This window comes from Solea senegalensis, linkage group LG2, assembly GCF_019176455.1.
Source record: "Solea senegalensis isolate Sse05_10M linkage group LG2, IFAPA_SoseM_1, whole genome shotgun sequence".
In the NCBI taxonomy this organism is placed as follows: Eukaryota; Metazoa; Chordata; class Actinopteri; order Pleuronectiformes; family Soleidae; genus Solea; species Solea senegalensis.
Window position 1 is genome coordinate 23,182,446 of NC_058022.1, and position 25,626 is coordinate 23,208,071.

General features: G+C 38.7%; 1 protein-coding gene across 1 annotated transcript; it reads left to right on the forward strand.

Moving 5' to 3' along the window:
* il10rb (interleukin 10 receptor, beta) lies at positions 1 to 23,947 on the forward strand. The gene is made up of 8 exons (XM_044051815.1): positions 1 to 169; positions 7,402 to 7,567; positions 10,263 to 10,447; positions 11,705 to 11,865; positions 15,381 to 15,549; positions 18,470 to 18,627; positions 19,505 to 19,671; positions 19,788 to 23,947. The coding sequence occupies exons 1-8, from the start codon at positions 115 to 117 to the stop codon at positions 20,014 to 20,016; spliced, it is 1,290 nt and encodes a 429-aa protein (XP_043907750.1). The 5' UTR covers positions 1 to 114; the 3' UTR covers positions 20,017 to 23,947.
* The last annotated feature ends 1,679 nt before the right edge of the window (positions 23,948 to 25,626 follow it).

Sequence of the window (25,626 nt, forward strand, 5' to 3'; positions counted from 1 at the left end):
AAAAACAAAAAGAAGAAGCAGAAGAAGAGCCCAAATTAGTTGCGACTTGGCAAAAGGGGACGGAGAGAAGAGTGGAAGAATTGGTGTTAAACTGTTAGTTGACATGTCACCAACATGTCCGCAGCCATATATGCTTGCCTTTTCTTCTGGGGCCTTCAAATTAGCGAGGGTAAGTGTTCTTTTTGACAAGCATGCTAACGTATCAGCTAGCTACAGAGTAAGGCTGTGTAACAGCTACGTACGTGTAGCTTGGCGTGCTACTTCTGACGTGTTTGAATGTTCAGTTACGTTGGTTATGAGGAAGTAAACACACCGTTGTTGTCACCATTTAACTACATTTATGTATGCTTACATTTAAGGGTTAAAGGGACATTGATCAAACTACTCACTAGTCAGAATCAGACACAAAAGAACCACACGACAAGTACAGATAATGTGGTCATTAAAACCGAAAGTTGATGTCTCAGTGAATGGGCAGCTCTGCGTATCACACAATGAAATAAACTAGGTTGTGTAGTGTAATACTTAAGTAAGGCGCCAAAGTATGGTCATGATTATATTAAAGAATTCCGTGTGCCGTGAATTGTAGTATACATAACAAATACAAGTCATCACATTAAAGTAATATTTGATTTTCGAGGTGGTCAAGTCCTCAAAAATGACAGTTACGACATGATAAGAACTGTGTAGGTACTCATTCATCCAGGTCACAGTTATCTATAAGTCATTGAATCGGTAGCAACTGTAATTTAGATTTCTTAAAGATGTTTAACCTCTTAGTTATCCAACTAGTAGCATATTAGCACTATTATCCCAGCTAACAATTTCCTGTTCCCAGAACGCTCTATGAACCGTACCCTTTAGCTTCGGGAACGTTCCCTGAAGGCTTGCTTTAGGTTGTGCTATGGTTATCACAGAAAGTTTCCCTTATGTTCTCTTAATGTTAACCTTTGTTTGCACATTTGGTTCCCAGAACGTTCCCCTAACATAACTTTTGTCACAACCCCCCTTGAACCTTTAAAGTTCTCTTTTGGTTCCCAAAATGTTCACTTGCATTAATGTTCTTCTTATTTTGCTTTTGTCACAACCTTTGTAGAACATTATTTGGTTCCGTTAACATATGACAGCATTTGGTACATACTAGGGCTGCATGATTCTGGAAAAAATGTGAATCACGATTTGAAACAGAGAGAAAATTGGATTGTTTAATTGTGATGCAGCTCATGAAATAAAATACAGAGGAACAGTTGTTATTTAGAAATGAGTTCACGTGTATTAATGTAATGTAATTTATTTTTCAAGACAGGGACAATGCACAATAAAACATTAATCTTGTACAACAAGAGAATATGCATTGTGCCAGGTTCTAGCAGATTGCTATTTTCCACCTGTAGTCCCTGGGCAGGCTTATGGAATAGTACATAAAAACATAAAACAAAACAAAAACAACAAATATAAAATAGCCAACACTTAGCAAAATGTGAGAAAGTGTGGGGACTGCTACATGATATAATGTCTGTTGGCTATTCCATTGTGTATTCCATTGAGTCATAGCTATACAGGAAAAACATGACTTTCCAAGTACAGTTTTACATTGGGGTACACTGCACTCACCCCTAGATACAGATCTTGTTATTCTTGGTGACTTCTCAGAGCAGAGAGTAACATACTTTTTCAAAGGGGGAGCTACAGCATTATGAATAATTTAAAAATGTAAGCAGACATTTGAGTGCTTGATCAGATTGTCAAAGTTTAAAATTTGATATTTGTTTAGATCTGACAGTGATGGGAACGACGTGGCTTTTTGTTGTGGATTTTGAGGGCACTTTTGTATAAGGATTCTAGTGGTTTTAGAATGGTTTTATGTGACTGAGACCAGCTTGTAATACAATATAAAGTGTTATTTTCAATAAACCATCCGTCCATCCATTTTCTACCATGGACAGTTTGCCTGTCCATTGCAGGGCCACATACAGTTAGGCCCAGAAATATTTGTGTGACACAATCTTCATGATTTGTGCTCTGCATGCCACCACATTGGACTTGAAATTAAACAACTACAACGTAATTGAAGTGCAGACTTTAAGGTTTAATTCAAGGGGTTGAACAAAAATATATGATTAAACATGTAAGAATTGTAGCTATTTTTATACAAACGCTCCTCATTTAAGGGGCTCAAAAGTAATTGGACAAATAAACCTAACCCTAAGTAAAATGTTACTTTTCAATATTTTTTTGAGAATCCTTTGCAGGCAATGACTGGCTGAAGTCTGGAACCCATGGACATCACCAAACGCTGGGTTTCCTCCTTTGTGAACTGTTTATGGGCCTTTCTGCCTTAAGTTTTGTCTTGAGCAAGTGAAATGCATGCTCGATTGGGTTGAGATCTGGTGATTGATTCGGCCATTGCAGAATATTCCACTTCTTTGCTTTAAAAAGCTCCTGGGTTGCTCTTGCAGTATGTTTTGGATCATTGTCCATCTGTACTGTGAAGCACCATCCAATCATCTTTGCTGCATTTGGCTGAATCTGAGCAGAAAGTATATCCCTATACACTTCAGAATTCATTTGGCTGCACAAGTGACCCAGTGCCATTGGAAGCCATGCATGCCATCACACTGCCTCCACCATGTTTTACAGAAGACGTGGTGTGCTTTGGATCATGAGCTGTTCCAATTCTTCTCCAAACTTTCTTCTTACCATCATTCTGGTACAGGTTGATCTTTGTCTCATCTGTCCAAAGAATGCTGTTCCATAACTGGGCTGATTTCTTCAGGTGTTTTTTGGCAAAGTCAATTCTGGCCTTTCTATTTTTGAGGCTGATTAATGGTTTGAACCTTGTGGTGAATCTTTTGTATTTACTCTCATGAAGTCTTCTCTTTATGGTTGACTTGGATACTGATACACCTACTTCCTGGAGAGTGTTGTGAAGGGGTTTTTCTTCACCATGGAAAGGATTCTGCGATCATCCACCACTGTTGTCTTCCGTGGACGTCCAGGCCTTTTTGAGTTCCCAAGCTTTCCCCATGGTTGCAGCCATCTGAGTCAATTGTCCAATTACTTTTGGTCCCTTGAAAAAGAGGAGGCTGTAAAGAGCTGTAATTTCTAAACCCTTGCTCCAATTTGGATGTGAATACTCTCAAATTACAACTGAGAGTCTGCATTTTAAGCCCACATTGATTATATAATTGTATCCTGAATATGTTTTCATAAACAGCTAAAATAACAAAACAAAAAATATTTCTGGGCCAAACAACCATTCACTGTCAAACCTACGGTCAATTTAGTGTGTCCAATTCACTTAATCCCCATATTGTATGTTTTTGGACTGTGAACCTGGAGAAAACCCACGCTCACACACGAAGAACATGCAAACACCATGCAGAAAGGCCCTTGTTCCAACCAGGGCTCAAACCCAGCTCTTCTTGCTGCAAAGGCAAGAGTTCTAAGAGGGCCCTCAATAAACCAAATTTATAATTTATAATATATATTTATTTTTTTTTGGCGTAGTGTCCTCAATTTTGTGCGTGTCAATACCATGCCAATTTTTGTAGCAGTTATATTGCTACAAAGAGTAAATGAAACCACACATACATGCCTTGTCTTTCACTTTAATCTGGCTTTATAATCAAGTCCATACAGCACTAAAACAATTTACAAAAAAAATGCCTACAGCAGGTGTCCATATTTATTAGGCATTTGAATCAACAAAAACAAATTAATAATCTTTGCATTTAATAAAATAGCATTACATGCATCAAGAAAATGTACTAACATGAAAAAAGGAGATATGACATATTTTTGTTTGTTTCAACAAATATTCAACAGTATTCATTAGAAACATCTAGGCCTGTTATATTATGTGCCCAGCCATGGAACAACCAGGAACAAGTCTCCCGAGTTTGAGTTTTATACATATCTGAACGTCTGATTTCTAAGCTTTCCAACAATATCTAACACATCTGAAAATATTTGAAGAAGAAGTGGCCATTTGAATGTATCAATGATCATTTGAATGAATTGTCAGTATCATCAAATTTACATAGTCCAACCCCCTCCTGGGCTAGTTGTCAGTGACATCTGATATGTTAGTCCAGTGTTTCACAGTGTTTTCCAGTGAACACTGCCCTGCATGTTTTACATGTTGCCCTACTCCAGCACACCTGATTCAAATGGTCAGCTCGTCACCAAGCTCTGCAGAAGCCTGATAACGAGCTGTTTATTTGAGTCAGGTGTGCTGGAGCACAATTAGTATTTTGATTACCAATTAAATCAACACCATGTAGGATTTCAACCTACAGATAATATCTTGTCTTACCGAAACCTGGCATAAACCATCAGATTACATCGCAGTCAACCAAACAACACCATCTGGATACCTTTATTTGGACAAACTCCGCCCTGATCGTGGGGGGGTGGGCATCGCTGTCATCTACCACAACAGACTCAAACTCCGCTCCATCTACATTCCACCCACATCATCATTTGAACACCTGGTTTTCCGACTTCCTGGTTCTAATCTACCATCCCCCCCAAAACTGTTCATCATTTCTCTCAGACTTCACAGACTTCTACACCCAGCTCTCTTCCATCGCTCCATTTATTCTCCTCCTTGGTGATTTCAACATCCACATCGATACTCCGAGTTCAAAATTCACTGCAGACTAATATATAGATATTAAATTGCCTTAACCTCACACAACATGTCAACTCACCCACACATTCCCATGGACATATCCTCGACCTCGTCTGCTCCTCAGCCCCACTCTCAGTCCACAACCTTACACTATCCAACCTCAATATCTGACCACCGAGCCATCACCATGGACATTGTCACCCCCACTCCAACACCCAGTCAAACCCGGTCAATAACCTTCCGCAATCTCAAATCACTCAACCCCATCTCATTTTCATCCTCCATATCTGAATCACTATCTTGCTCCTCCCTCTCCACAGATTCTACCACTACAGAACTTGTCGATCACTATAACCAGTCCCTCTCCTCCTGCCTTAATCAACTTGCTCCCCTCAAAAAAAAAACAGTCTGATTTTCTGCCTCTGCCCCATGGTTTACTCCTAATCTCCACCAACTCAAACGCAAACGCAGACAACTCGAATGACTCCATAACAAAACTGGTCTTACTGTCCATGCTGATGCATAAAAACACTTCACCTCCACCGACATCACAGCTTTAAACACCGCCTGGTCAAACTACTTCTCCCAAATAATACACTCCAATGCATCAAACCCACGTACCCTGTTCACCACCTTCGCGCAGCTCACCAAACCCAAAGACAATATCACCTCCACATTCACCACAGACAAATGCAATAATTACTTGTCATTTTTTCACTCCAAAATCCAAACCATCCACACCACACTTCATACCTCTGTCTCAGCTCACCCCCCCCAGAATTCTACCTCATTATGACCACACCCCACGGCTTGTCCTCCTTTGCTCCCTTATCCCCCACAGACACTACCAAACTACTCTCAAACATGATGCTAAAAACCTGCCACCTGGACCCCATACCAGCTCCCCTCCTGAAAGCCTGCATCCCCACACCACTCATCACCACCATCATAAACTCCTCCCTCAGCTCTGGAATTGTTCCTCCCACTCTCAAACTAGCCACCATCACACCCCTGCTGAAAAAACCTTGCCTGGACCCCGACAACCTGGACAACTTCAGACCCATCTCCAACCTCCCACTCCTGTCAGAGATATTGGAACACGCCATCATTTCACAGCTCCAGCAATATCTCCTCAACTCCCAACTGTTTGAAACATTCCAATCCAGGCCCCCATCACAGTACAGAAACAGCCCTCCTAAAAGTCACCAATGACCTCCTCCTTTCCGCCGACTCTGGTTCACTCTCCATCCTCCTCCTCCTCGACCTCAGTGCAGCATTCAACACCATCGACCACAGCATCCTCCTCCACCGTCTCCAAACCATCGGCATCTCCAGCACAGCACTCTCCTGGTTCTCCTCCTACCTCTCCGACTGCCATCATTACGTTTCCATAAACAACTTCAAATGAAATACCTTCCCTGTCTCCACTGGTGTTCCCCAAGGTTCGGTGCTCGGCCCCCTCCTCTTCATCATCTACATGCTTCCCCTTGGTCATATCATCCGTCATCATGGACTTCATTTTCACTGTTATGCCAACGACACCCAGGTGTACATATCCACCAAATCCATCACCCCAGTCATTCTCTCCACCATCACACACTGCCTCGCCGACATTAAAACCTGGATGGACCACAATTTCCTTAAACTCAACAGCAACAAAACAGAACTCATCCTCACCGGACCCACCTCTCTCCTCCCATTGGCCCAGAACATCTCCCTCACGGCCACTCAGTCACTCCCTCCCGCTCTGTACGCAATCTCAGCGTTATTCTGGACTCCACTCTCTAATTCAAACCCTGCATAAACCATATAACCAAAACATCATTTTTCCACCTCCGCAATATTGCCCGTCTCCATCCCTGCCTTTCACAATCCACTGCAGAAATCCTCATCCACGCCTTCATTACCTCCAGACTCGACTACTGCAATAACCTTCTTTGGTCTCCCCTCCATTCAACTTCAAAAACTACAATATATCCAGAACTCTGCTGCCCGTCTGCTCACCCACACCCGCTCCAGTGACCACATCACCCCCATCCTCAAAAAACTCCACTGGCTCCCTGTTCCTTACCACATACAATACAAGGTTCTCCTCATCACTCCATAACCTGGCTCCCCCATATCTCACCGACCTCCTCCACCTATACTGTCCCACCAGCCACCTCAGATCCGCTGACTCCAACCTCCTCACTCCCCTCAGGACAAAGCGCCGAACCCTGGGGGACCGAGCCTTTGTTGCTGCCGCCCCCACTCTCTGGAACTCACTCCCACAACCCATCAGGAACTCGGACTCACTACAGACATTTAAATCATTACTCAAAACCCACCTGTTAAAAACTGTCTATTTCCCATTGTTTTATTTCAGTCCTGTCCTTTGTTTTTGTTTTGTGTTTGTACAGTGTCTTTGAGTGTCTAGAAAAGCGCAATATAAATGTGATTTTTTTATTATCATTATTATTAATATTACTACATCAACAATGGTAAGTATCGGTACTCCTTTCATTTGCTGGTGAGAGCTGAAAGAAGCGGAGGGATCCTGATTGAGGGTGACCTGTTACTGTTAAAGTTTTTGTTGCATGGACCCAAAACCAGAACTAGCAACAGTACTAGTTGTAGATATTGTGCATATAGTATATGTTCTTATGGTCTATTACACCAGTTTTTGTGCATTACATACACATGTTGTATGAATTCAACTCATTGACAGCTTGCTAATAATTAAGACCAATTTCATTTAATTTTTCAATGTCTCTCTTTAATCATAGGAATTGATGTCATTGCTGTGACAACTTCAATCACAGTCAGACCAGAGCTGCCTCCACCACAGAATGTGATTGTGATCTCTTTGAACACCAATTACACTCTAAGCTGGGAATGGAATCAGAGTCATTCAGAGAGAGATGATGTCACCTTTACCACACAATATGTGGGGTAAGTTTCACTCGCATACCTTTACAAACATTATACCCACACAAAGAAGTCTGTTCTGACTAGCCTCAAGTTTGAAGCTAGAGTGAAGTGATTTACATTGAAGCTGGAATTTGCATTTTAGACTTGCGTTAAGCCAGGGGTCTCAAACTGGCAGCCCGGGGGCCACACGTGGTCCTCCAATCGATTTCATGTGGCCCTCAAAACAATATCAAGTTGTAAAGAGTCATTTCTATATGTTTTTGTTTTTAAATGAATAGATTAATTTTGCATCATAAATATGTTTTTTTTATAGTTGCATATTAAAACAAGCACTTATATTTTGAAATTATCCAATCCAACTTTATTTGTAAAGCACAAAACTAAACACAGTGGACCAAAGTACTGTACAGAATAATGGATAAAAGACAGAAAAGCTCACATGAGGCAAGAGTACAGATAAAAAAGAATTAATACGACATATTGATATGTAATTTTGAGCTCATAATGTCCTTTTCCCAAGGACTTGATTGGCCCCCAACTGACCAGACGAGACAGTCAGTGGCCCACAGGTCATTTGAGTTTGAGACCCCTGGCTTAGGCTGATTAGCTCCGGGGAATTTCTGCGAAGTTCGAATTCACTCTGAAGGCGGCATGAGTACTGAGCCTGAACAGTGCTGCCCTGCTCTCATGTCTCTGCTCCTGTGTGGATTTAGTCACAGCATGCACGGCTGTACAAAGTTTTGTGACCGAGATGTACCGAAATACCGCTGTTTGCCATTGTGTATTGAACCGAACAGGGCAAGCATCGTACACCGAACAGGGCGTACGATGCTAACTGAACCGTTGCTACACTGTTTGTGTTCAGCAAATAGAGTGTCAAGGTTATCAACTGATTGCATTGATAGTTTTTTCCGACTTCTCTTTTGAACTCGGTGAAATCAGAGGTGACGTCACGTCCATCTCTGACCTGTAAGTTCTGATGTGAATGGAATGCAGTACAAATACAAAGAAACAGAACCTGACCATGAAAAATATAACTTAGCCCTAATAAAATGGTCTTCTGTACGTCTACTCTTTTTGGATAAGATAAGATAGTCTTTATAAATCCCACAATTGGGAACTTTACAGTGTTACAGCATCAAAGACAGGCATAAGTAAAGTAAAGTTTCATAAGTCCAGCAGCTTTAGTAAGACATTGTTTAATTCAGAAAGCTAACATTACAATAAGAGCAATGTTTTCTTATTTTCACTCTACAAATTTAAATTATAATTATTAGGGATGCACCGATATGACTATTTCCGTCGATACCGATATCCGATATTAATATTGCTGCTATGGCCGATAACCGATATCTACCGATATCAATATATGTTTTAAAAAAAAGTTTCTGAGATGATAAAAGTTTGTACAGAATGAAAATCACGCAAGCTGAATTTATGAATGTCTTCCTTTGTTTTCAAAACATGTTTTACCTCCAAATAACAAGGTCACATAAGACACAAGTAACCAACTACAAGTAAAGGTTTTTTGAAACCTTTACCACTTGTAGCAAGTGTGTAACTAAATTAAAGTACAGTTTAACTCCCTCAACTCACTAAACTCCCGTGAGAAAGTTTGGATCATAAATTACAAACATGAAAAAATAATACCCTGCCAAAGTTACTGTAACCGAGATAAGGGCGTCTATACTGGGTACGTAAATAAAGTCAACAACCCTTCCTCCCGGCAACAACAACCGCGCCACTTCCCTTCACAATAAAACTACACAACAGATATGAGAAACAATACCTGACAAGCTCTACTAAGAGCTGCCATAATAAAAGAAAACATGTTAAAATAGTATTCATGGCAACCAGATATTTATTCAATTGCAAAACATCGGAAAAGTAGTGCCGACTTGGCAGGTTGTTGCGGGGTTCAATATGCGCTATCAACCGTCGGAACCCTCGGCTGGTCGTCAAGAGCAATCATTTCCATTACCTTGATCGTTATTGCCCTGGCCAATGTCTTCCTTTGGTCGAGTCCCAGCTGCGCTGCTTTCTTTTTTGTCTGCCGCCCAATGTTACTAGCACTAGCTTCCTGCCGTTGTTTGTGTACTTCAGGGTGGCGGTTTTTCAAATGACATAATCAAATTTGTGGTATTGAATGACTTGACACGGAACCCTCCTCGCATTACCTCGACTTTGCAAGTGTTGCATAATGCTTTTCGAGTATCTTCTATTGACACCCTGAAAAATCGCACACACCGCTGACATTCCCTCTCCTCAACACACACACACACACACACACCTTGTGTTGCGCTTGCGCCACTGACACTGTCATATGCCCAAACAAATGCCGCATGGCCTCCCCTTCCCGACACACATACACAAACAGCAATTAGACGGGTATAAACATTGGTTGTTAAAATCGGCACAGTTTTACTCATTGAACCGATGCCGATATGTTAAAAAATGACGAACATCGGCCGATAACAATATTAATGCCGATATATCGTGCATCCCTAATAATTATAAAATTATACGTTTTTAAAAAACATTTTTGTTTCATAATATATACAAAATATAAGTGGTCTGCCTGTGTAAACAATTACTGAATTAAATTTGATTGACTGAAGGAGTACTACTACTACTACTACTACTAATACTACTTGTATTTTTAGGTAACATACGATGTCTCATTTTTAATTGTTCAATTTTTTTCTTGTTTACTCAGGTTTCATCAGTTGAAGTCCAAGATGAAGACTCCAAATTGGTTTACAGTATGTAAGGAGACATCACGCAGGTCATGTGATCTTACAGCACTGCACTACCTGAGCAAGTATGTGCTTCGTGTACGGGCCAACACAAATGGGCATCACTCTGAATGGGTCATGAAGGAGTTCTGCCCTGAAAAAGATGGTGAGTGAGAAGGAATGAACCCAAGACAAGTGAAAGCAGAGTTGTATGAAGGAGATAATTATTCTGTCTCAATATTCAGGGAGTTTATTGGCGGAGAGACCTTTTATTTATGAGTTTGTGGTTGCATGTGAGATAAGAAAAAGGGGAGATGAAAGAGCAAGTGAACAACCGCTAGTGAGAGATGGGCACAAAAACTATTAAACCAGAAGGCACTGTACTTGTTGTACTGCGCACTAGTCTCTCCACACCTGCAATACTGCGCAGAGGTCTGGGGACACACTTACAAAACCACTACTAATCCCCTGTTTATACTCCAAAAAAGAGCCCTGAGAATCCTACATTATGCCAGTTACAGAGAACATACAAATCAACTATTTACCAAATCAAAAATACTTAAATTCTATGACTTAATAAAATACCGCACAGTACAGATGATTTATAGGGCTGCCAACAAAAACCTCCCTCATAATCTACAGACATTATTCCTGAACAGAGGGGAGGGACACAATCTAAGAGGGAACATGAGGTTTAGGCAGAGAAGGGTAAGAACTACATTAAAATCCTTTACTGTATCGGTCACGGGGGTCAGACAGTGGAACAATCTGGATGAGGGGATGAAAAAATCAGCAAAACTTGAGTTTAAAAAGAAGTATGTAGAGATGACTATTAATCGATACAGAATGACACAGAAGGAAAGTATGACAAAGGTCAGGGACAGAAATCTGTAGACACTGTGGGAAACGGCAGGGGAAGCAAAGTTAACCAAACAAACAAAAAAAAATAAATAAATGTCGGAGTTGACTGTCTAGAGCTAGACCATATCTCTGAGTGCTATCGGATGCTGAAACATGTTTTCTTTGTCAAAATGTCATAAAAAAAAAAAATGTCATAAAAAAAAGGAAGGAAATGTATGATGATAATGGGGGCGGGACTAGTTAAGCTTTGCTTCTCCCGCATTCCCTTTCGGTTATGTATATTGTGTGAACTGCACTGTTATGTGATGAGTGATCTAAATGTCATGACCGAAATAAATAAATAAATAAATAAATGAATAAATAAATGGTGACGGAGGAAACCGTTTAAAAGATTACATTTGATGAACCATTTGCTTCAGTTCTAAACTTTGCTTACTGTCAGCCTTTTAATTGATTATTTTGAAAGTCTTCTGAATAAAAAACCCACAGTAGCACCAAAACAAGCCTCAAGTATCCACTCCTGGATATTATATCACTCTTTTTTTCTCTCTTTCTCTCTCAGCTGCTCTGGGCCCTCCAGCCAAAGTGGTCCTTGAACCTGCTGGAAGTGATCTTGAAGTCATCATCTCTGAACCAATGACGAGCGACAACATCTCCATGAGGAAATATCTTGAAAAGATGTATTACCTCATCCTCTACTGGGAACATTCTGCAGACTCAAAGGTAGGGAAGCCACAGCTCCAACATAGATTAAAGGGTCTATTGTGCTTTGAGTCAAAAAACAATGAGAAAAGACAGGAAAAGGTAATACACTTGGCTTGATAAAAAAGAGGAAATGAGACAATGAGACAACAGTTTTCAAATAAATATAAATTCACTCACAGTGCAGACTTTCTCCAAGGCTTTAACTCTTATTCATCTGTGTTTTACATACCAGCACCAAGTTTTACATTTTGATCCTCTGGGTCCAGAATACGTTCTCGATGTTTATAGAACATTACTTGCTTATAACTAATACCATCTTACATAAACATGTCACATAATCAGTTGTAGGTTCCCCACATTGCTCCTGATTGCTATGCTGGCAGCGTGTGAAGGGGTATGAAAGATGTGTGAGTGAATAGGTGTAAATGAGTGAATGGCAAAACTGTGTAAAGCAGCTTTAAATGGTCTTCAAGAAGACTGGCAAAGCGCTATATAAATATAGACAGTATACGATAAATACCAAATTTCAAAGCTAATGAGGTTTTTTTTACCCTTTTGCCTATTATGATTTTTTGTGATGTCATCACAGTAAGTAGATGGGAACATACTTGGGTGATCACTGACCTATAGCAATATATTGAAATTGATCTGTCAAAACCTGGAGACAGGCATTTGCTAACAGTAGGACAAACATACAGATAAACCCAGGACCATGAAAACATAACCTTGGAGGAGGTAACAATATATAATTTTATGTAATTTTTTTATTTGAAAGTCAGTTGTTTTATAATACAAATTTTTAATTGATAGTGAATCATAACACTAGTTAAACGCTTCTGATTCTCGGGGACAAGGACAATTTCCTCTATCTGGGCCTCTGACGTTTTATGGAATTTCTGCTGAGTCACAGAGTCAAATACAATTTTATTTACAGTGAAGAGAATCTCAACAAATGAGGTGACAGTGTTTCAGAAATAAATTATATTCTCAACATTCAAGAATGAACATTTATTTTGTTATACCGAAGCAGGAGAATACTACTCAATGAATGGTTTACAACAGATGAGAATAATGGTTAAAATGAAAGATTATGACTTGATCATGCACTATATTACATGGGTGGTGACTAATGATTAATTTCACTTAATCAATTGTTTCATCCAAAAAATGAAGAAAGCTTTGTAAATATTAGTCATGTTTCTCAAACCTTAAAACTAAGATATCTATAAATGTCTTCTTTTGCTCATAAACCAAAGATATTCAGTTTTATTGTCATGGAAGAGCAAAACAAAAAACAGGACATATTCACACATGCTGAGTTGTTTTTTCATTTTGTAAAAAAAAGAAAAAAAGAAAAAGAATTCTGATAAATGAATGTATTGTTAAAATTGTTTCCATTTATGCACCAATCAATTTATTAGTTAATTGTTGTAACTCTATATGTTACCACAAGATAATCTGATGTTTTCATTCATTTTATTTGCTTTATATTATTTCATGTTATTTTTTCAGTTAACAGGGTACTATTTTGTGAGTTTCTATTCTTTTTTCATACAGCTTTAGCATTGCCACATTGTGGCTGTCGAGGCAACAAAATTGTCCTGCTCAACTTAACGCACTATCTATCCTTAATAGTCATTCTAATCACTCAAGGCACCAATTTTCCGAACCTAGGTATGGAATGTAAGTGTCACTATTATAGTTCTTATCAACTGTTAACTAATGGTGCTACACACAGAAAAAGACAAGTAAATGCCTCTATAGCCTTGGTAGTTCAGATAAATGAAGGCCACATTATTTGAGGAAGTAATGTAATGTGCTTATTTAAAGCACTGGAAAATACCCAACATTTTCTTTTATTCACACTTCCATTTTTCTCTTCATTCTCTGAACCAGTTATTTGACTGTTTCCTTTGTTCTGTTAGTTCAGTAGAGAGTTGCTTGTTTGGGGGAGTTTTAATTTGTGCCCTATACAAATTTCCTGTCACGTGAGAGAGAGCATGTAACTTCTTGTGTGGTGTCACTATTTCCTGTCTGCTTTTTTTTTTTTTTCACATTACATAAATCATTAAAAAGCTCTTCCTTGAAACTGGTGTGACAAGGAAGTACCAGGGTTTTACAGTTTATCCTAAAATAACCTGTAACTGGCACATGGGGTGGAGTGGCTCAGTGGTTGAGACCGGTACCCTGTGTGCAAAAGACTTCATGGTCGCAAGTTCATCTCCACCCCTGGCAGGTTGTACTTAATTCCCTTGTAAGTCGCTTTGGATAAAAGCGTCTGCTAAATGACGATGTAATGTAATGTAACATAACAAGTGTGACATTTGAATCAAGGTCACTTTGCAAGCAATATATGAAATGAGTAACATAAAATCTTTACATGTGCTGCAGCGGCGCACTAGAACATTCATACATGTGAAATAAGACTATCATCAATTCTAGCAAGTTTGATTCAGATTGGACCAGGATTCGCAAAGTTGTAACAGTAACACTCAAAACACGTTGAGATGATTTGTGCTGTATATGCTAAGAAATCATCTAACGGTGTTGCCATGGCAATGATGCCTTTTTTGCGACAAAACCAAAAAAAAAAACTTGCTAGGATTGTAGTTCGTCCTGAAGACGCCTGTATGAAAATGTTTGATTTCGAAAACAGTGCCCCCTGGTGACGACAATATGGCATTTACTTTTTTGATGCTGCTCTAACAGGGTTTGTTGTATCCACCTGAAACTTGATATGTGAGACCAGGGACATGCCTTTGACCCAACAGGAAGTTGTCCATTTTAAACAGGAATTGCCTTCTAACTTTGCCGTAAAAGGCTAATGATACCTGACTAGCATCATATTCATCAGGTGTCTTTCTCTTCTCAGAAAAATATTTGAACAAGCTCATCTGAAAATGCAGTCCGCAGTCACATCATGGCGTATAGATATTAGCTTAATGCTATCAATTAGTTTACTCATGTTAGTGACACTGAGTTGGCACCAGGCCCAATTTACTTAAGCTACCGATATGTTATGTAAGCTCTGCTGGCCATCAGTATTTTGCGAATGTTTATTTAACTTGTAAAATCTATTATGAGTTATAATTAGTATATAATGAGTATAATTATCCGGTAAGTCGTTGCCCTGTCCAAGACTCTCTGACCTGGTGCCTGGGTGCTTGACGTAATGTCACTTTCAGCCGCACTCTCATGATTGATTAAGAGTAGATGCTGAGAGCAAGATCGTTATCTGTAGTTTACCGTAGTACTTGCGGAGTACCCGACCCACTGCAGGACTCTGCTGTGAAGGTGGAGACATGCAGCAGTGGTGTATTTGCAACAATAAAAAAATAAAATGAAAATTGAAGTGTGGTGGCTAGGATTTAGGGGTGGCAGCCTTTAAAGGTCTTTCAAAAACAAGGAAACTACAAAATCTTTTTAGTTTTTAGTTCCTTCAGATAAGTTATTTGATATGTGTTTTTGTTGGTACATAAATGAAATGTTATATAAAAGTTTGAATCTTTTTGGCCCATGTGTCCCTCCCTCAGGTTGTACAGATCCATACGTTAAGCAGCATGGCCACTATGGTGATTCTGCCAAACCTAACGGCTTGGACGTGGTACTGTGTGAGTGTCCAGTCACGCAGCGATGGCCACACAGAGATGTTCGGGACAAAGAACAGCAGCTTCACCACACCCCTCTGTATGCAGACAGAAGGTAAGTGAGCTCACTGAACTAAGGGTGGGTCAAAAATATTGATTTGGTGACATATCGTTGTCGTTCCTCGTGCAATACGATAATCACACACACAGAAGGACTGCGATGACTTTCAAGTCTTTCCAGTGACCGAAAATGACTTCAGGGCAAATATCGATATTTATGTAAAAGAAGGCATTCTAGATGTCCCCTCACAGCAGTGCTGCTCAAATGAGGGGAACTGGGTGAAAGTTACCTGGCCGAAGAAGAGGGAGTTTATAGCAGGATAATGGCGGACAAAGCTACGTTAAGCGATGGCCCATCTACAGTAGGTTCAGTACTTTTCCACTATGGTTCTGGCTTGCATGACACGGCACAGTTTAGGTTGCATCTCCACACCAAAAAAAGTACCTACTCAACGTGGGCTGAGTCTACGATGAGAAATGGATGGACCGCACAGAGAAGCCCTCCATGCTGATTGTTACACACAGATGCACACACACACATTCACATACAAGGACGTTGACAGCCTTGTCATGTTTAGATGTAATTGTATTTGTAGATGCAATATTAAGTCGTTTCTGTGTAAAATTTTGTTTATTTTTATTGGATAATACTAAACTTTATATTTAATTTGTGTGGTTTTATGTTTGCTGTTTAATTTGATCTGATAGTGCACTGTTGTTAGGTTTGTGGTTTGATTATACCTGTGCATTTAATTATTTTCACAATGCAATATTGCCTTTGCTCGTCTGAGTAGTTTTATATTAAAGATATCGAAACTGTACTGGTTTTTGTACCGTGGCCCAAAAACTGTGATGCATACCGAACCGTGGGAAAACTGTACCGTTGCATCCCTAATATGTATTTGTATTATGTAAATTCAATACACACAGACTGAAGTAGTTTAAGTCTTTGGTAACTATTATGATTAAATAAGAGGAATGTTTGAGTTTAGATTAAAAGTGTCAAAGTTAAAACATTTTTTTTTTTTTATTCATTTTTAATAGGTCATGTAAAATGTGCAATAATTATCAATATCGATCGATATGAAGTAGTTATATCGTGATGTGTTTTCAGCCATATCACCCATAAAAATTTGAATATGGTGAAAAAGTTTACTATTGTAACTTTATGGTGTCACATGCCAATCAGCTATTCAACTCAAAACACCTGCAAAGGTTTCCTGAGCCTTCAAAATGGTCTCTCAGTTTGGTTCACTAGGCTATACAATCATGGGGAAGACTGCTGATCTGACAGTTGTTCAGAAGACGATCATTGACACCCTTCACAAGGAGGGTAAGCCACAAAAATTAATCGCCAAAGAAGCTGGCTGTTCAGAGTGCTGTATCCAAGCATGTTAACAGAAAGTTGAGTGGAAGGAAAAAGATGCACAACCAATCGAGAGAACCGCAGCCTTGAAAGGCTTGTCAAGCAAAATCGATACAAGAATTTGGGTAAACTTCATAAGGAATGGACTGAGGCTGGGGTCAAGGCATCAAGAGCCACCACACACAGACGTGTCAGGGAATTTGGACAAGTTTTTGTTTTGGTCTTGTTAAGCCACTCCTGAACCGCAGACAACGTCAGAGGCGTCTTACCTGGGCTAAGGAGAAGAACTGGACTATTGCTCATTGGTCCAAAGTCCAGACTGTTCAGATGAAAGCAAGTTTTGTATTTCATTTGGAAACCAAGGTCTTAGAGTGGAGGAAGGTTGGAGAAGCTCATAACCCAAGTTTCTTGAACTCCAGTGTTAAGTTTCCACAGTCTGTGATGATTTAGGGCACAGTGTAATCTGCTGGTGTTAGTCCACTGTGTTTTTTGAAAACCAAAGTCACTGCACCTGTTAACCAAGACATTTTAGAGCACTTCCTCCTGCTTCTTCCTGCTGACAAGCTTTTTGAAAGTTGGTTAAATGACCATGGTGTTGGTGTGCTCGATTGGCCAGCAAACTCGCCAGACCTGAACCCCATAGAGGAAAATGAAAAACAAGAGAACAAAAATACAGATGAGCTAAAGACCACTGTCAAAGAAACCTGGGCTTCCATACCACCTCAGCAGTGCAACAGACTGATCACCTCCATGCCACGCCCAATTGAGGCAGTAATCAAAGCAAGTATTGAGTACATACAAATGAACATACTTTCCAGATGGCCAACAATTCAATTTAAATATTTCTTGGTCTTATGGTGTATTCTAATTTTTTGAGATACTGAATTTTGGTTCTTGTTAAATGTGAGCCAAAATCATCACAATTAAAATAACCAAAGATTTAACTACTTCAGTCTGTGTGTATTGAATTTATTTTATACTTGGTTTCACTATTTGAGTTGAATTACTGAAATAAATGAACTTTTCCACAATGCTCTAATTTACTGAGATACACCTGCATGTTGATTATCACAGAATTGTTAAAAAAATGGTCACTGGGACACAACATATACAAACAGATCTTATTTCCCTTTCTTTCCCCTGGCTCGGATCATTCTGTCTCCATTTCTGTTATATCTATAATGTGTACAGCGTCTTCTTCTCTGATACATTGCCAGCTGCATTTTTATATTGTAAACTATAAAAAATATTGCTTTGTTATGGAACGTGTCCCTTTTTGAGTCTGGTGTATTTACCGACCACCTTTTCGAAAGGTGGCCATCACGAGTTGCATCACAACCCGTATTTAAGTACTCAATTCTAATGATTCAGTACACCAAAATTAACTGATTTACAAGTCACTAGTTTGTGTGTGTTGCATATAAAACAACGTCACCGCAGTTTCATGCTGACGTGTTATGACGGGCTGAGTCATGCTGGTACTGTATAGTGGAAAAGTGCCATTTGTGTATATCCCTTCAGTCTCCTCACTCAACAAAGTTGCTTGGTTCCTGAACTCACTATAACATCTGGTTATGAGTGTCTATGTGCTTGTGTGTTTCTTGAACAGGAAATATTCCATGGTGGCAGATTGTGCTCTACTTCATGGCCTCAGTGGTTATCTTCTTCCTGGTCGTGCTGCTGTCACTCTTCTGCTTCTTTAAGTGCTACAAAACCCTCAAGAAAACGTTATTCCCCTCCAACCAGCTGCCCCTACATCTTAAGGAGGTATGTAGCCACAGTATACTACTGTCTGAATTATTTCAAATTTGAAGATTGCAGATTTTCAGCTTTGGCTATATACATACAGCAGGCCAATCCATTTCATGTTCACATTGTTGCTATTTAAAGGGATAGTTAAGATTTCTTTTTAAGTGTTTTAAGCCAAAAATCAAGTTGATACAAATATTATGTAACATTTTATTACTTCAAATATGGTTAGCGTCAGGATTGGCATGAATAAAGTGTTAGTGTATGTAGTTATGTTGAAAAGATACAGCAACTGAAAAAATGTTTTATATCAATGATTGCATTGATATGAAATTTTAACTCAATGACTACCAAATTTGGTGCATTTATTATCACAACATGGCAGCGGCAGGAAGCATTTAATTAATGGACTGTGTTCACTTGGTGGTGTTTTGAGTATTTGAGTAAACCCATCAAATGTACGAATAGCATTTCTTAACTATAAATGTCATAATTTGTTATTACACTCACTATTAGTGCAATTTTAGCAAGGTTGATCACTCACTGTGCTGCTTGTCTGTGATGCCTCCTGTAACAGCTAAACTGACAGGTGGGTTCTGCTGTGAGGAATCCAAAATACTTCAGTGTGCCACTTTTCAGATGCTTTGTTTTGAACAATTATCCAACTTTCAAATAAAAATTGTCAGTCCTAATAGTGAGCGATGTATCAACACTATAAATTAATCTTGCTACAGTACATTACAAAATTGTACTTGTTTTATTTCCCATCTTTACATTCATTTAAATCAAAAGAACATGTGGCTGGCATATAAATACAACAGTTGACCTATTCCATTTCCACCAGCCTGCAACAATGATATGTATTATCTTCTCCTCCCTTGGCTTCTCCCTGCAGTATCTCTGTGGCTCTCCTGCCTCTGATTTCCCTCGCCTCCTCACTCCGGTCTCAGAATCAGAGCTGCTGTGTGATAAGGTGACCATCTGTGAGGCAGCAGTCCTTGTAATCCAAAACCAGCCATTTGAAGTCATGGCAGCTCCCCCGGAAGGCCTGTTAGATAGCAGGTGGATTTCAATCTTATCTATTCCTCAGACCTTCCTTCTGGTGTTTACTGAATGTATCTCATAGAACAATAGTTCATAATATTGTTTTTTTGTTGTTTTATTGCTATTGTTTTCAGACATATTCGACAGGACAGCAGCAGCAGTGGAGACTCGGGTGTTTACTCTGCAGGAGGAAGCTCGGGCCTGCAACAGCACAACAGCAGCAGTCTGCCCTGCACAGGGCGTCAGGACCTGTGGCAGAGCGCGACCACTGACCTGGAGCAGGTAAAGATGGATAAAATGACTCCAGTACTAAAGAGTCGGCCTCTGATCACAGAAGAATGCATTGTTGACATGCGTGTCTGAGCATGTGTATGGGAAAAGGCATTTGTTGAGAAGAGAGCATGCCTGAATGGCTGAGGATAGACTGAGGAGGTTTATGTGTGGTGCCTTTTCTCCATCTGTCACCATTGAACAATGAGAAGAAGGAGAAACTGAAGGGAAAACGAGCACTTACAAAGAAGATTCTTGTCATACAAAGCCCATCAGTGTGGCTTTAATGTGTATTTCTATAAAATGGATCATTATTCTTATGTTTATGTACAGTTTGGCACTATCCACAAATACCTTTACTGCTGATTTAAATATGGTATTTGACCAGCAGTTCCCCATCTGTCACTCTAATTTGAATTAGAATTAGTTATTTTTGTGCATTCACCAGTTAATGATAGTAAAGTTGACCACTGCATGTAATCCATCCTTTTTATACACCAGTAGTAAACACACACAAAGTCTGCATTAAGAACCATACTGATCTGTTTAAAATAATGTTTGTGTTTTATATAGATATTTTATTGTTACATTGTTTTAATTGGATAATGGGGTAATATCAAAAATTCAGTCTTAGCTGACCCAGGGTTTAAACTGTGCTGTTAATAAAAGATCCCTTAAATGTTCTGATGCACTACATAAGTGTTGGAACTTGGGAACAATTAATATCTTTATGTTATTGTCCTTGCTGTAGAATACATGATATTTTCAATAACCCATCACATTTTTAGTCTGTAACCCTTTGCCTTTTGAACTAAAGCGTGACTTAAAAATCATATCTGCAATATCTGGCAGAAAAATTGCATTTAGTTATTTTTCCCAAATTATTCTGCCCTATTAAATGGCAATGTTTAAAACAAAGCTACAAACAATAGATGCAGAAATAAAATAATAAAAATAATTGGTCTAGAACTGAGGAGATTCATTATTCCTTGGGCCCCCTGAGTAAATTGTATCTTTTCTGATGATGACCTTCATCGTGTCACTCAACCATAAAGTTGAGTGGCACAATGTTCTGTGCATATTTAGTCATTTCCATGTAACAATATTTGTCTGTTTTAAAAGTCCTTATTTTAATGGTCATAATTGAAACACCCAGATACCCAAAGTTCTTGCATTATTTGACATGAATAAGAAGTGGCTCTCAGAACATTATCACACAGATGATTTTAGCTTGTCTTGCTTTGGAAAAAGGAAGTTTGGTAAAGAACTGTGCTCGGTGCAAAAGAGGAACTGTGGTTTACTGTGTGTGTAGCACACCTGTACACACACTGCATACATTCTTCACAGCTGCTTACAATCATTACTAGGGCTGCAATGATTAATTGTCAATCGTCAATTTATTGTCAATTGTCAGAGTGTTCTTTTTTTATAATTAACACAAGCTCTCTGATTTTTCAGCTTCTTGCATATCCAACTCCAATCCCAATCCAACTTTATTTATAAAGCTCTTTAAAAACAACAGCTTAAACAAAGTGCTTTGCATCAGCGATAAATAAAACAAAATACTTAAAAACAACACAAACAAGTATTGTAATGCAATAAAACTATAAGTGTGTATTTTGGACTTTCTGGGTACCTCACAGGACTCCTGGAATTAAGCTAAGTATCACTTCAGTAGGTCTTTCTTATTTGGTTGCTTTTTCATTGCTGTTGTATCTATCTGGGTTGTTTGACTTCTGACTTGTTTAGTTAAGGTGAAAGTTTGTTGTTTGCTGAAGTCAAAGAGAATGTTGTTATTGTTGCGGTTTTGACCGAGTTTCTACTGAGCCACCACCATCACCAGGTGTGAAGTTTCATTGGCTACAGGGGAGTGGCCAACAAAGCTGAGTAAGATTCAAACCAGATCCAAACCAGCATTTATCAGTGTGCATTTTGGACTTTCTGAGTATCTCACAGGACTACTGGAATCTCGGTGCAGCAGAACAACAGAAAAAGCTCTGTCCCCGCTGAGCTTCTGTTTAGATTTTGGTAACTGTAGGAGCAGCTGATCAGCTGACCTCAGAGACTGGGCAGGAGTGTAGGGATTAAGCAGCTCAGAGAAGTAAGGCAGGGCAAGGCCATTTAAGGATTTAAAAACAAATAAAATCATTTTAAAATTAACTCTAAAATGCACGGGCAGCCAGTGGAGTAAGTTGCGCAGCAACATTTCTGTAATCCAGGTGGGACGTAATTAAGGCATGGATTACTTTCTCAAAGTGCTTTGTTGAAAGGAAAGGTTTTACCTTTTGTTAACTTTCTTAAATGAAAAAAGCTGGACTTCACTATTGCACCAATTTGACGGTCCAATTTAAAACCACTGTCGATTTTATAACACTGACGTGAATATTTCTTGTTTCTCTGCTCCATATAAGAAATAAATCATTAAAACTTTTGAGAACATCATCATTTGGAGGTTTGGGAAACAACTAATCAACATTTTTTTCAACATTTTATGCACCAGAATATTAATGAAAGATTATATTAATTAAATGTCAAACATTTTTTTTATTGATTCTCAACAGGACGAAATATTACAGATATATCTAATGCACAAAGAAAAGAAAATAGTAATTGTAATTCCATCCATTCTTGCAATGGTTTAGTCAACCAGATTAATGTTTCAATCTGACATTATACAAAGAAGTTCCATTTGCATTAAACTGAATACACAAACATGGTTGATAAATATGGCCGGACAGTGATACACTTACAAGATGCAGGAATGATGATCCACATGTTTTATTTTTATAGCGCTATGTTACCGGGAGCAACTTAAAATGTTCACAGGCAAATTCTGCAAAGACCTGTTGTGCTTTCGACTCATCCAGAGTTCAGCCAGTAGAAGACTGGAATAGCCTTGTTTTCCATATCCTGACTCTACTTTTGCTGATACGCTGTGGACAGTTGTGTAGCCGTTCTTGTTTATGTCTGCATGTCAACAGTGTTTTTACATCTGAACTTTTCTGTGACAGCTCATGTGGTTCCAGGTTCTGATATTTTCTTCAAATAATATCTCTTAAATGAAATGCCACTTCACGTAGAAGTGTTGAACTCTTGCAGTTTGCTGGTGTTTCACTATCTCCTTCCCCCGCTAAGGATCCAAGCTAATAATTGCATTAATGTCAGCTATCAACGATAATGAAAATCTGCATTCAACTGTTCCGTAGAAGAACCATAATTAAAAGGATTGACTGCAAACCCTGCCTGGGTTCATGCTGCTGTAAATATTGTCATATAAATACATCGTTGCTCATTGTCATTGAAGAGTAAAACATTCTCACTTAGTGATACTGAAAGTGTGTAGTTTGTTTGATAGTTGGCCAAATTGTTGTGTTGAATAAACTGAAAGAGAAATCTAAATGTAATCATGGTAGTGTCACTGAAATATCTCTGTTAATATTCGTGTATTAGTGCATTAAACAGCCACTTGTGTAGTTTCCTCCAAAATAATGCAAAAGATTTTGCATCTTATGTCTGACTTCCTAGTCTGTAACAACTGTTCTATAAAAAAACCAATGGAAAAAAGGGAGAACGTTTGAATTACGTTAAACTTTCATTCTAAAATAATTCCAGATGAAAGAATCACTCTTGTGTAAAAATAAATTCTCTGCATTTAAAACCCATGACTAGTTTTAACCTTTAACCATGACTTAAAATATCCTTCTTCCATTTATGATTCTCATAGAATCATGGGGCTGCTTTACTTTTGCTTCAGTTATTTTGTTTGTATCAACGTTTGCTCATATTTATGATTGCACTCTCCAGCTCTGCTTATTTTCTGTGAAAGATCTTGTTACAGTGAGTTCTGCCTGTGTTCATAATTCACTTGTTCCATAATTTCATTAAGAAAGAAACAGATCAAATAAAATAAAATTGTGAAACCCGTCATTGTATATTTGTTGCAATATTAGTTGAAACTTGTATATAAGCCTGTGTGCCATGTTAAGGGACAATCATAAAAAAATAAAAACTGTAAAACACCAAACCTTGAAGTTTAAATGATTATGACGAGTGTGTGTTGTGAGTAGAACTGCCAGTATATTGCACGTCTTGGAAATAACTCATTATTTGGATTAATGGTGTTCCCACAGACATGAACTTCCTGGAAAAGTTTTAAAATTAGAAACATTGTAATGAATTAAGTGAATGTTTTAGAGCTTAAACAGAGATAGTTTTTAATTAGGGATAACCCGATCGTCACATGATACATGTAGTACACATTACTGTTCATTTACAGGTCAAGTTATTAACCTCTAACAGGATGCTAATCCTGCTATCTGCTATGCCTGTTATCAGGTAACCTGTGGAACCTTCCAAAACAGTGTTGATCTGCAGTGTCATGTGTGAATATTTTAGAGCTATTCTACACCTATATGACAAAGTCACTATATGATTCATATAGTGACAAAGTCTAGTTGATTCTTTGTAATTAGCATAGGTATTCACCATTTTTAATTAACAACCTGTTGCCATTTAATTGTTCGTCCCTGCATCCAGAACAGTGCCCCATAATATTTTTCTTGAATCAGGGTTCCTACACATTATTACCAATTCATTTTCCTAGCTTTTCCATACCCTTTTCACAAGCACCCAACATGACTAAATTGAAGTACTTCAACAAAGGTTGGCCCCTATGGTGATTATACAGTAGGGGCCAGTAATGAGGCTCTTACTTTAATGTTCTAGCCCTATCACAGGTGAGGGTTTGATATTTGAGAGCATCTACCAAGTGTTAGTCTTTGCAAGCAAGGATGGTTCATCGTCCACCATCGTACCAAACTCACAGACATTGTTTCTCATTGCAAAATTGGAAAGAATTCAACGTTTTTCGCCATTTACAGCTCACAATATTGTGAAAACATTAAGAAGATGCCATACATTAATCCTGTCTAGAGGCATCGCTGAGTTCTCTGGGCTTGATCTTAATTGAGATGGAGTGGAAGACTGGAAACCTGGTCTGTGGTCAAGACAAGACCAGGTTTCATTGGAAAATGATGTTATGAAAGAAAGATGCAAAAACCAGCATGTGTGCCCATGGCATTTATGTGAAGATAGCATTAATGCAGCGGCTTAGATTGGAATTTTGGAGACATATACTCCCATCAAATAATGTATTTCCCCATGAAGTCCATGTTTATTTCAGCAGGAAAATGTCAGACATTTTGCATGAGTTACAACGGTGTGGCTTCATAGATAAAGAGTGTGTGTGAGTGTCATTTACAGCAAGAATGAGAAAGATTCCACATGTAAAACTGTAACAATTAGTATCTTCATTTCCAAAAAGATTAAGTGTAAGTATAAGACAAAGGTGTTGAGACCCAGTAAACTTTCCTCTGTCCCAACATTTTTGGAAATTGGGTTTGCATTTGATCCAAGGTTTGTCTTTGTGGTACACATATCTGTAGTTTTATGTATTATCAAGCTGTTTGTTTTAACTCGTACACATTTTGTATGTAATGCTCAAGCTCATCTTGAATAAGCCTGGCACTTGATTGACATGATGCGGTAAGGTTTTTATTGAATTATTGTTCAATAACACCTAAACACCATGCCTCCTGCACCTGTAATTGTGCTTCCTCTGCATGTTTTAGACCTGCATTTCCATTTTTATCACGACCGTGATAGACTGAGTCCCCCCTTGTGGTGCCATTTTAAAACTTCAGT